A 12,144-nucleotide genomic window follows, 5' to 3' on the forward strand; every position below is an offset into this window, starting at 1 on the left:
GTTGAGTCCCCTTTAAAGTTCAGGGACAAGTCAGTTCACTGATTTTTTTTCTGATTTGAAGGGTTAGTTCACCCAAAAATGAAAATTAGTCCCATGTTTTACTCACTCTCAAGGTATCCTAGGTGTATATGACTTTCTTCTGCTTTATAATGCATGGGTGGGTGTTTTTGTTCAACAGTCCAAAAGTAGTCAACTAAAGCGCATCCATCCATAATAAAATATGCCTCACATGGCTCCAGGGGGTGCATAAAAGGCCTCCTGTAGCAAATTGACGTGTTTTTATAAGAAAAATATCCATAGTTAAAACAATATATACACCTTTCTTTCACTTCTGCTAACTGACGTAGGTGGTAGCATTTCCGGCGGATGACGTAGGACGTCTGTGTACCGCACGCGCCGGTGATTAGTGACGAGCGCGGAGGAGAGAGAACAAAATAAAATGCCGGTTACGAATTAGAAGTACAAAACCAGGATTTGTAAAGAAAAATGTAGGAGTATTTCGATATAAGCCAAGAGGATACTGGTTTTCCTTTGCTAAAGTAAGGAAACTTTGCTTCCTTTGTTTCTGTAATCAAATGTTGGTTTTCGCGAGGCTCACACGCGCATGCGCTATGCCTACATCAGGCAGTCTCTCGGGAACACACGTACAACAGTTAGCAGAAGTTACACAAAACTGTTTATATCGTTTTAAATATGGATATATATTTTTTTTTTTTTACAAAAACGCATCAATTCGCTACAGGAGGCCTTTGTTCTCCCCACGGAGCCGTGTAATGCGCATTTTAATATGGATGGATGTGTTTTATTTGACTACTTTTGGACTGTTGAACAAAAACACCTGCCCATGCCATTATAAAGCTTGGAAAAGCAAGGACAATTTTTTTTAATATAACTCCGATTGGATTCATCTGAAAGAAGAAAGTCATATGCACCTAGGATGCCTTGAGGGTGAGTCAAACATGGGCTAATTTTCATTTTTGGGTGAACTAACCCTTTAAGTTTTCTTAGTTAAGAACATGGGTTGGAGCTCTTCATTTTTAACTCTCAAAAGTGCATTAGATAGAATAATTTAACTATAAAATGTACAAAAATTTAATTTTTTCCAATTCTTCATTTGTCTTTTTTTTTTAAATATCGCAGTAAATATCGTATCGTGGACGTCATATCGTGATATTAGCGCATTGTGAGATTTTGATATCATTACATCCCTAATAGTTATATAATGTATATGATATAAATTATATAATCTATATTATTATTATAAATTATATATTATCTAAAAATTATAGGTAGGCAAATATAACTGCTAAAACCAGACATTTGTCACAATGATCAAGTGGAAGACACCCAAATGTTCATAACATTATATTATATTACATTATATTGCATATATTACATTGTATTACATTATATTGTTTTTCATCAACTGGTCAAAATTTACAGCAGGGCATGAAAATGATAAGAGTGCATAACAGAAATACTAAAACTAAAATTAACATGAAAACTAACAATATAAAAATAAAAGCTACTTCAAAATATTAATAAATATATTAATATAAATATAATACTATATAAATAATAAAAATGCTACTATCACAAACCATAACAGTCTAAAAACTTATACATAATTTTTTTGCTGATACATTGTATCATCATTATTATTATTATTATTACTATTTTATAATTATATGAATATAATAATTATATAATGTATATGCTATAAATTATATAATCTATATTATACATTATATTATCTAAAAATTATAGGTAATGTAACCGCTAAAAGTGTCATTTGTCACAATGATCAAGTGTTCAAGTCCAAATGTTCATAATAGTATAATATTAGCTAATCGATAGCTGACATGATATGACATGAGCGCAGCGTACGATTTCTGTTGTCTGCACTGTCTTGTAACTAACACTATGATGCTTAACCCCTCTCACCATCTCTGACCTTCTTCTGCTGCTCAAAGTCAGAAATACGATGACTAACGTTTTCTCTCTCTCTGTAGTCTCCTAAAGAGGAGCTCGCTAAGTGTGTTCTGGCGGAGGTTCCTGGTCAGGTCGTCACCTTCTTTAACATGATGAAGCTCCCGCCTCCGAAGTCAAACACTCCAGTGGACGCTCCAAATGGGCCGACACAGAACTGAAGGACTTGTTGACTTCCTTCATACCGCATACAACTCCACAACTGGACATCATCAACCTACTTATTTAACTTTAGGCCTTAAAGAGATATACCACTAGATACATGTGGTTTGTGTTGGTTTCAATATCAGTTATTCCTTTATTTACTTTTAAAAAATCATTTTATATTCATTCACATGTTTTCTTCTGTCAAATGATCTTGCAACGGTCTATTATAGAGCTTGTTTGGACTCAAGTATCCTACTCTAAATGATCAGTTATTGAAAAAAAAAATTGGGAGGGAGTTTAAGTTTAAAGTCAACCTTGTTAGTGTTGCAGGTGAGATGACCGAATGGTATGAAGGCATTTGTTTTATCTCCAGTGTCATTCCCACTAACTCTTTACAAAATAGTTTACAGTCAGCGTTATCTCATTAATTTTTCATGTCATTATCATTCTTTACATCTTATATTTTTATATCTGTATATGTTTTTTAATCAGTGCCTCACAAAGCCATTTCTTCATATATCTAATGCATTATTTCAAATTGATCACATTAATGTTCATGATAATATGCAGTTCCTATCCACCTTATTCTTCAACGTGGAAGTAAGCCTATGGGCGAGACTTCCGGTTCATTAGCCGCTGTAGGGGAATAACGAGAAGAATAACAACATGCAGTAAATGTGTGTGTTCATAATTAAGATAATACATTATAATAATAAGGTTAGACACACCAATTTGCAATATCAAGCAGCAAAACTAGCTGTTTTGTACAGCTAAAAATAGCTGGACGTGGATGGCACCGGAAGCCAGTCTCATAAAAATTACAAATGGCTGCACCCGCTCTTACAGCAAGAATAAGGTGGATAAAAAAATGTGCATATATGTTTGATTTAATTCTATGGAAATCACGTGGCAGCTTTTTATATTGCCAAGTTTTATTTTTGTGCAGAATGCACATAAAGCTAAAGCCACTGAGGAATGGTGCTCAGATCTCAATCTGTACAGATGAAAGCCATCGATACCGACATCTGGATGGGTCAGTCATCCTGTTATGTGCCTGAATGCACAATGCATAAATATAATAATAATATGCAAAGGTAATCAGCTTTTTGAATCAGTATTAACTGTTTAAGATGCAAATTAAGTTTAGTTTGTTTTACATTTAATCACAATGTCTGTAACTGTAACAACACTAACATAATTAGTGCTGAGAGGAATATATGAAATCGTCTTAAATGTAATTTAAATAAAACTAATTTTGTTTCATCAGATGCAGTATCATTATAATGTAATGTGTCAGCTCAGCAGTTGCTGATAATGTCTTGCATCTGTGTGCCTGTAGCATGCCTTGTTTCACATACAGTAAATAAAACACCAAAAAGTGGATTGTTTATGATTTATTCGCAATATTATTAAGATGCAATAAATAAAGATGACAATGAAATATTTGATTTTGATTTTATGAAAAACATTGACCTATTTACAATATGCAAAGGCCAGGAAACCCATCCACCATGACACTGCATAAAGTGCTGAACAGGTTAGTTAATAAGTTCAAAATTATAGTTGAAAAGAATGTCACTAAACCAACTACAAATCAGAAACATACAGTCAGTATTTACAGTTTTAATCACATTTCTGTAGATCTGAATGAATGAATCTATATCTATCTATAACATCCATCAGTCCATCCACCCATTTTATCATTCATAGATGGATGATGTAATGGATGGATGAATGGATGTAATTGATAAATGGATGGATAGATGATGAAATGGGTGGATGGATTAATAGATGTTTTAGGTAGTTGTAAGTGTAGGTGATGGGATGGATGGAATTTTCAATCCTTTTTTTCTGCTGCTTGAGCCTGCAGGAAAGAGAAGTGTTACTGTTATTTCAGATCTCTCAACTATTTGTATGCAAACGTTTAATCTTTATTACATATGTGTGTTTGCACCATTATACCACTCATCAGATCATCACACACACCCTGAGTTTCTCCAGTAATCCTCCTTTCCCAAAGCCTCCAAAAGCACGTAACATTTTCGGAGTGGGTGGTTTTTGTCCAAACATTGCCAATCTCTTCTTTTCTCCTTCATCTTTGACAGGAGCAGCTTTGCCTTTGGCCTTCATCAGTTTCCTACGCAGAGAATGAATCATCTTTTATTGTAGCTACTGCATTTATCTATTAAATCTGTTCTTGAAGAAACGGTGCATGTTGCACGACCGTGACCCTCTGACTCACCGTCCCTTCCTGGCCAGCACTTTCTGAGACTCAGGGTAATGGACCAGGATGTCATTGAGTTCTTTCTTATCCAGTACAAAAAGGTTGGCGAATCCGTGAGCAGCAACATTTGCTGTTCTTCTGTTGCCTCCATCTTTTGCTGACTGTAAGAGACTGAAAATAAATGCATTTTTGTTTTAGAAAATTTTTTTAGACATTCTTGTTCTTTTTTCTTTTTTTTAAAGAAATTCATACTTTTATTCAGCAAGGATGCATTAATTTGATGAGATGTGACAGTAAAGACATATAATGTTATTAAATTAAATTATTAATTATATTTAAAAATTGAATAAAATTGCAATAATATTTTATAATATTACTGTTTTTAATGTATTTTTGATCAAATAAATGCAGCCTCAGTTAGATTCTTCTTTTAAAAACGTTTAAAAAATGTATAGACCCCAAACTTTTGAACAGTAGCCTATATAGATCGTCTGTCAGGTACCTGATCTCTCCAAACACACAGCCTGCTTTCAGAGTCATGTTATTAAATTAAATTATTAATTATATTTAAAAAGTGAATAAAATTGCAATAATATTTTATATTACTGTTTTTAATGTATTTTTGATCAAATAAATGCAGCCTCAGTTAGATTCTTCTTTTAAAAACGTTTAAAAAATGTATAGACCCCAAACTTTTGAACAGTAGCCTATATAGATCGTCTGTCAGGTACCTGATCTCTCCAAACACACAGCCTGCTTTCAGAGTCACGAACACAATCTTATTGTCCGGTCCACCGATGACCTGCACCTCTCCGGCTTTAATAATATACATTTCTCTCCCAATGTCACCCTGCATGAAGCAATGGAAGACATTTGCCCATGATAATTGTCTGAATCACTGTGTTCAGTCAATATAATATCAGATATACATGGATGATTATATTTGATGTTCTCACCTTCTTACACACAAAGTCTCCTGGCAAGTACACAATGGATTTCAGATGCAGTAACATATCCACAAGCATCTGGTTGTCAGAGCCCTAGAAAAATATGTTTGAAATAGCAAAAACTTGAAACAAAATCAATCCCTCACTTGTTTTCTCTTTCTTTCATACTTTTTATCATTCTAACACGGATTTACGTCATAAAAGTGCACCAGAATCGATTAAACATATGCCACCAGTAGTGGGCAGTGGAGTTTTCCCACAAGTTTTTAGAGTGTTGCTACTTGCTAAAACCTGAAAATTAGCGGTTTAGCACTTCTGTTTCCATTGTCCTGAAGTCGATGGGGTTTTGAAGTTGAATGAGTTTAGTTAAATTCCTGAAATAGCTTATATCTATTAAATATTTATCTTGACATAGGCAGTTGCTAACAAGGAGCTATATGGGACTTCATCTGGTTGGACATTAAACGTCATCAGGTAAACTCATTTACTCACTAGTCGCGTTCACAGCTTAACTGTTTATAATTCTTTTACTTTTTTTAACTAAAGAGTAAAGACCGAAATTGTTGTCAGAAACTGTCATGAGAACGTGGTGTAACTACGTTTAGCTTTTTTTTTTATACATTATATTTAGGCTTCAAAACACATAAAAGTTGTATTAATTTGTGAATATTATCATGATGAACAAAATGTGTAAGAATCATAAACTTTTGGTCACAGAGCTTATTTTGTGTAATAATCCAGAAGCCAATGATGTAATATGTAATAATCCAAAGCTTAATGGAAAAATCCTGCTGGGTTGAAGCATCAAAACAATAAAAGAAACAGCTTAAATTTTTCCCATAACTAATTAATAGTAACTAATTAATTGTAAATTTAAACCTTTACCAATCCTTCAAAACACTAGGTTTTACCCCTTTGTCAGTATAAGTATGATCACGTTTTCTTTTATATATTTTAAGTACAGTTCCGAATATTAAGTTACGCTGAATGACAATGGAACATTATTTAACCAATATTTTAGCATTTTATTTTCACAAAAGTTATTTAAAACATTAAAGTAGACTGTTTACTTGCATTTAATATGCTTTTTTTGCATATAAAATCACTAAAGTTAATTTAATGCGGACACCAAAATGGGACGTTTCCTCTTTGACCCACATGCAACACTCCATAAAACGTCAATATTAGCTCATTTTTTTTACTTTATTTTACTTTATATATTTCACTGACAATATTAAGTTTTACCTTGAAGAGGTCAATCTTCTGGAAGGTGGTGAGGTTGATGTCCACAGCGATGGCTGTTCTCATGACCAGAGGCATCTTTTCTAATAACTCCGATTCATCTGCATAAAAACAAACATTTTTGCATTTTGATCTATAAAAATTTGCATCTGTTTAGATTTATTGTAACTGTATAAACGATCATTCCAAAGCTAGCTGTATTAATAGAGCACTTCTATTAAGAATTACTCTTACCCAGCATGCCCTGGGAGTCCCAGGTGTAGTTGTACCAGGTGCGTACTCTGTTCTGCACCTGCTTTGGGATGGTGTAGGTGTTCATATACGCCACACAGGAGTCCATAGAGGCGCGGAAGTAGGTCTGACCTGCCGTAGCTGCTCCAATGACATCTCTCATCTGGGTTTAAACAGATTTTGATCAGTGCTGTGAAGTTATTATTCTGGGTCATGTGTTATACGTATTAATTTACTTACCTGTCCAATCAAGCTAGAGAAGACAAAGACTCCTGTGAAGAAGTTCACCAGCTGGAAGACGATCTCAAAGAGCGTATGGGGCTCGGGGAGACCTCCGATAGTGATCAGCGTGCGAGTCGCAAAGTAATAACAGGGGAGATACCTTGGAAAAGAAAAATGACAAAAATGTTATCAGTACAATATTTATTTATTTATTAATATTTTATTTTGAATATATTTAAATGTATTGATTTTTTAAAGTGTAAATAATACAAATTAAAAAAATAATTATATAGTATAATTTAATAATTAAGTATAACATTGTAATTCAATTTTAAATTAAATATATTTATAAAGAGCTACCATTTATGAAATATATGAAATAATGGCGAAAGAAAAGAAAAAAAATACTTCATACGCATTTCCTTTTCCATCATATGTCCATTTAGTGCTGCCCAGCCCTTCGTATTCTGATGCTACATAGTAAAGGCAGGAGTTTAAATGGAGACAGAAGAGCAGATATCCAGTAGTGCGGCCAACTCTAAAAAAAAGAAAAAGTCCAGCATGACTATTATTATTATCGCTCATACATACAGATATGGATTTAAACACACCCCTAACCTTTGCCATTTGCTTATCATGATACCTCAAATTGTTGTGCCTCAAACTTGTTGCTATGGCTTACTAAGCAGTCAGACTTATGATTTTCACCTGGTAGGCGATAAGACTCATACGCATATTGAAGGAGGGACCTGAACCATATCCAAAGACCAAAATATCAGAGTATTGAGGTGGGTCAGTAAGCAACCACCTAGCAACATGCTAAGCCACTCAGAATAGTAGATTAGCATATAGAAATCACACATACCTCCAAATATACGCCTTAGCCATGACGCTTTCCAGACGATCGCTGAACTCAAAAAATGATTGATACTAAAAAGAAAGACGGAATATGTACATTAAATAGAGCTCATTACACAGTACACTAAATACTAATATACAGTTGTACTAGCTGTAAAAAACAGTAGTGTAGAACTGCTGTTATTGGTAACTAAAACTATTAAATCATTTTCATGAATTGAAATAAAGCTAAAATAAAATAAAACAAATATTAGATGAAAAAATTAATTAGAAATGTTGCCTTAATTGTCAACGAACTGAAATAAGTTTAAGTTGAGTAAGATTAATAAAACTAAAACTGAAATGAAAAAACCAAATAAAGAAATGACAAATTAAATTAAAGCTATTTTTAAGGCTAAAAATAAACTGAAAATCAATTGAATAAAATGAATTTCAGATATACATAATACTAAAATAACACTTGTTTAAAAAAAATCAGAATTAAAGAAAATTTATTGGGCTGGAGAAGTTGAGTAACTGACCCGTATAAACCGGTTTATCCTAAAGATCGATGTAAACCCAAAGTGGAAACACAGCAAATCAAATGGTATTATGCCTATCAGGTCTGTCTGTTGAGAGAAATATTATCAAAATAAAATAAATATATATATTTTTTTAAATATACACATTTAATTTTTTTTTAATATAATTATATATAGGCCTAATTTGTACACACCTGAAATCTGGCAGATTCCCTGTACCTCTGTTTTGCCATTATTCTGTCTTTCTGAGGAAATAAATTTGTAGGTTTTTGAGTGGACGTCCTATTGTCACAATTCCAAAAGTCTTAAGTGTCTACACCAAGATTCACTTACTATGATGTCTCCTGCTTTCACAAACTGTAAGCGTGGCTGAAACATGGTGATATCTATGATGTTCACAAGGTCTGCCAGGATATCAAAAAAGATCCAGAAGGGGATGGTCACAGGCGTGTGGTACGGGAAACACAAACGTGCCGTGGCCAGCCAAACGTTGTAGTTAAAAGCGACTGTGACGACATTCAGCCATTTAATATACCGCCGATCTGGAAGGAAGAACAAACATGTGTAGGCCAATGTTTTGTACTCCAAGAGGCATCTTCAGTTCTCATAGTGTCCTACCTGTGAAAGGGTCAATGGTTGTCCCCAAATATGCGTCCATCTTGTCTTCGAAAGGTTTGAGAAGTGTGTCTGTGCAGGTGCATTTGATTTTTGGGCAGATGGCTTCAGCCGCCTCCTTCTTGGCCTTCTCCTTCTCCTTCTCCTTCTCCTTCTCCTTCTCGGCTTTCAGCTTTTCCTCTTTCTCCTTCTTTTCTTTCTCCTCTTTTTCTTTCTTCGCCGCCACTTTCTTGGCATCCTCCTCTTTTTTCTTCTGCTCGGCCTCTTCTCGTTTTATTCTCTCCGCTTCCTGCTTTCTGATCCAGTCTTCCTTTCGGTAAACCGGTGCTGAATATCAACAAGTAGACTAAAGTTTAGAAGAGTACAAACAGATGAATGGATTCCCTGCTGGAAAATCCAGGTGGGAGCTAGTTTTTCATGTTTTTTTGCTGGATAAAATTGGTCATTTATAATCATTAGATGGTCCAAGCTGGTGTAGATTAGGGGTGTGCCATATCATACCGTCCACGATAATACCGGTATAAATTTTTACATGACGAAAAAAGTGTCATATCACGATATCAATGATATAGCGATGCAATGACGTATGGTGGATATACGTTCCCTAGCGTGCACAACAACAACACCACAAACCCAATAGGTGTGTTCGACTTGAAGCAGCACTGCGCAGACTGATCGGTGTATGACATCAAAGTATCACGAGATTGGTTCTAGAGCATGTTCGAGCACACACTCTTACCCCATTTTTTACATTCCACCGGAGCTGATCGTGGCCACTCTAGTCAATGCTTGTGTTTATACCATCCGCGCCGTGCCACGATTCAGAAGCGTCCCAGAAGCGACTCTCATCACTGCTTCGCTAAAGATAGGCGCCTCGCCTATTTTTGACAGACGTAAATAAGTTGCAAGTCACTCTCGCGGTATTTTGACGTCATATATTGATCCCTCTGCTTCAAGTCGAACACACAGCTGCTGCTGCCACCTTATGAAAATAGATTTACACGTCGAAATAAGTACAGGGATTAAAGTTCCGTCACTACGACAGATTTCCGTCAGTTCATAAAGACACTCACTTGCTTCATTCCTGAATGATTCAGCCGTTCGAACGAATCAATTGAATGAATGATTCAGTGATAAAATCAGTGACTTGCCACCACCTGCTGGTGGATTAGTTTCATTTTTCAGTTATTTTAATCATATTTCTGTATTCAAAATTTTATATTTAAAACATTAATCTCCACATGAATTTATGAATTTAATTGCACTCATGCCACCTCTGAGCCTCATTAAGAATAAGAAGGACTAGCAGCTGGTTTTGATCTGGTAGACAGCAACAAACCAGCTATATTTTCCAAAAACCACCTTGACCACCTTAAGCTAGAATGACCTGGTTCTTCCAGCAGGGTAAATTAGTCAAACTGTTAAAAATGTTAAGATTACAAGTCCTTGAGGAACAAAAAATGAGAAACACCTCCTAGATTACAGTATTGATATATCTTGTCCATCAAACAGCAGGATTCAGTGAGACTTTGGATGCGTTTGTAGTACTCACTGACGGGTGGGCTGCGCTCGGGGGACGAGGAGTAGGGGTCTATGACTTTCTCCTTAAAAAGCTCTGTCCTCTCCCGTAGTTTCTTCACGATGTCTCGCAGCTGGTCATCACAGTATCTGTTGATGACGATGGGTGGAGTTGGTGGTGATGGTGCATCCTCACTACGTGAAAAAGACACATAGGAAAGTGGGCTTAATTATGTAAAAAAAAACTAATAGTAGTAGTAAGTTGTAGTAGTAGGTTTAGACTACGGAAAGTCCTGAGGATGTTCTGTTTTCCTGTTCTAAACCTGAGGCAGAAATGAAAGTCAAAGTTTGATTCATCAAGAATATTCAAGTCAAGTGAAATTCATTTGTATAGCACTTTTCACAGTCCTCATTGTTTCAAAGCAACTTTACAGAAAAGCAAGATGTTGTTGATGTTTATAATATCTTCATATTTTCATGCCTTATAGTCCTAGCTTACAGGGAACATTCTCCAAACAGTCTTCTCTCAAAGTTATGAACAAACATTCTTCCACTAACGTTAAGAGAATGTTTGTTCAGAGATATCTGGTCTTTAATAATGTTCCCATACGTTAAAATAAAAGGGTTATTTATACATCGTTCATGGAATGTTTTCTAAAACATTTTAGTTGAATGTTCATCTAAATGTTACTACTTGTTCGGGGAACATTCAAAAGTAACATTCCCATAATGCTTACAAAATGGAATGTTCCCTTAACATGCCTAACCAAAAAAAAAAAAAAAAGTTTTGAAAACATTTTTTAAAAACTTGACATTTTGAACACTCAGAAAGATTTATGTAGTATAGCTTTATGTGACTATACTGTATGTATGCAGGTAAATTAGGATGTACTATATATACAACTTTTAATATATCACTGACCGATAATATAGTTTACATTTTTCGACAATATTAAAGGTAACATTATCATGAAAATCTGACTTTTCCAGGTTTTAAGTGCTATAATCAGGTCCCCAGTGCATCTACCAACCAAGGTAATGTGAAAAAGATCAACCCAGTAACTTTGTTTTGGGAAGCCTTTTTCTGCAAGCATATGAAAAAACGAGTGCGTCTGATTTTGCTTCCTTGGTGACATAGAAAAGGTATCTCGTTATAATATTACCGCCCCTTAATCTGTAAGTTTCTACCGGCGCCTTTATTGTTTTCGCAAGCGACAACGGTGTACCAGCTCTAAAGCCATGGAGAAAGTTCGAGCAAAACTATGGGATGATATTAGACTCTAAATGATTAATAGATACACGCACAATTATCCATGTACTGCATACATTTTATACATGTATCTTACTAACCACAAACAAATGCCTTTCTATTTGAGTCTGTGGAATTCAGGATTAAATGATTAAGAAAAAGGAAAACTTGAAATCGCATCATATGACCGCTTTAAAGCTTTTGGGAACGGCAGTCCTGAACAATGCTTATCAGAGAACAGAAAAAAAAACATAAATGTTTGAGTTATTTCACAATAAACAAATTGAAATTGTAGCCTACATAGTTTGTGCAATTACAATTATTTAAATTGAACGTTGAAAGATAATATTGATCATGTTCTATTCTGTAATGTTAATAGAA

General features: G+C 34.8%; 2 protein-coding genes across 5 annotated transcripts in view; one reads left to right on the forward strand and one right to left on the reverse strand.

Moving 5' to 3' along the window:
• LOC107657769 (copine-3-like) overlaps positions 1-2,299 on the forward strand; it is an 18,206-nt gene extending 15,907 nt beyond the window's left edge. For 3 of the 4 annotated variants that reach the window (XM_016445999.1, XM_016445998.1, XM_016445996.1), the window contains exon 16: positions 2,013-2,299. In XM_016445999.1, coding sequence (XP_016301485.1) covers positions 2,013-2,150 — 138 coding nt within the window. In that variant the 3' untranslated portion in view covers positions 2,151-2,299. The remainder of the gene's footprint in view (positions 1-2,012) is intronic. The other variant, XM_016445997.1, reaches the window with a different exon arrangement.
• Positions 2,300-2,859: 560 nt separating this feature from the next.
• Positions 2,860-12,144, reverse strand: part of LOC107657767 (cyclic nucleotide-gated cation channel beta-3-like) — a 16,241-nt gene continuing 6,956 nt past the window's right edge. Inside the window, exons 4-18 of the mRNA XM_016445994.1 lie at positions 10,549-10,709; positions 9,000-9,323; positions 8,715-8,923; positions 8,576-8,626; positions 8,382-8,468; positions 7,868-7,932; positions 7,418-7,540; positions 7,021-7,162; positions 6,784-6,943; positions 6,553-6,650; positions 5,317-5,400; positions 5,092-5,210; positions 4,379-4,531; positions 4,123-4,273; positions 2,860-4,000 (exon numbers count right to left, since the gene is read on the reverse strand). Of these exons, the coding sequence (XP_016301480.1) occupies positions 3,974-4,000; positions 4,123-4,273; positions 4,379-4,531; positions 5,092-5,210; positions 5,317-5,400; positions 6,553-6,650; positions 6,784-6,943; positions 7,021-7,162; positions 7,418-7,540; positions 7,868-7,932; positions 8,382-8,468; positions 8,576-8,626; positions 8,715-8,923; positions 9,000-9,323; positions 10,549-10,709 (1,954 nt within the window). The 3' untranslated portion in view covers positions 2,860-3,973. The remainder of the gene's footprint in view (positions 4,001-4,122; positions 4,274-4,378; positions 4,532-5,091; positions 5,211-5,316; positions 5,401-6,552; positions 6,651-6,783; positions 6,944-7,020; positions 7,163-7,417; positions 7,541-7,867; positions 7,933-8,381; positions 8,469-8,575; positions 8,627-8,714; positions 8,924-8,999; positions 9,324-10,548; positions 10,710-12,144) is intronic.

This window comes from Sinocyclocheilus anshuiensis, unplaced genomic scaffold (assembly GCF_001515605.1).
Source record: "Sinocyclocheilus anshuiensis isolate Anshui unplaced genomic scaffold, SAMN03320099.WGS_v1.1 scaffold119, whole genome shotgun sequence".
NCBI classification, from domain to species: domain Eukaryota; kingdom Metazoa; phylum Chordata; class Actinopteri; order Cypriniformes; family Cyprinidae; genus Sinocyclocheilus; species Sinocyclocheilus anshuiensis.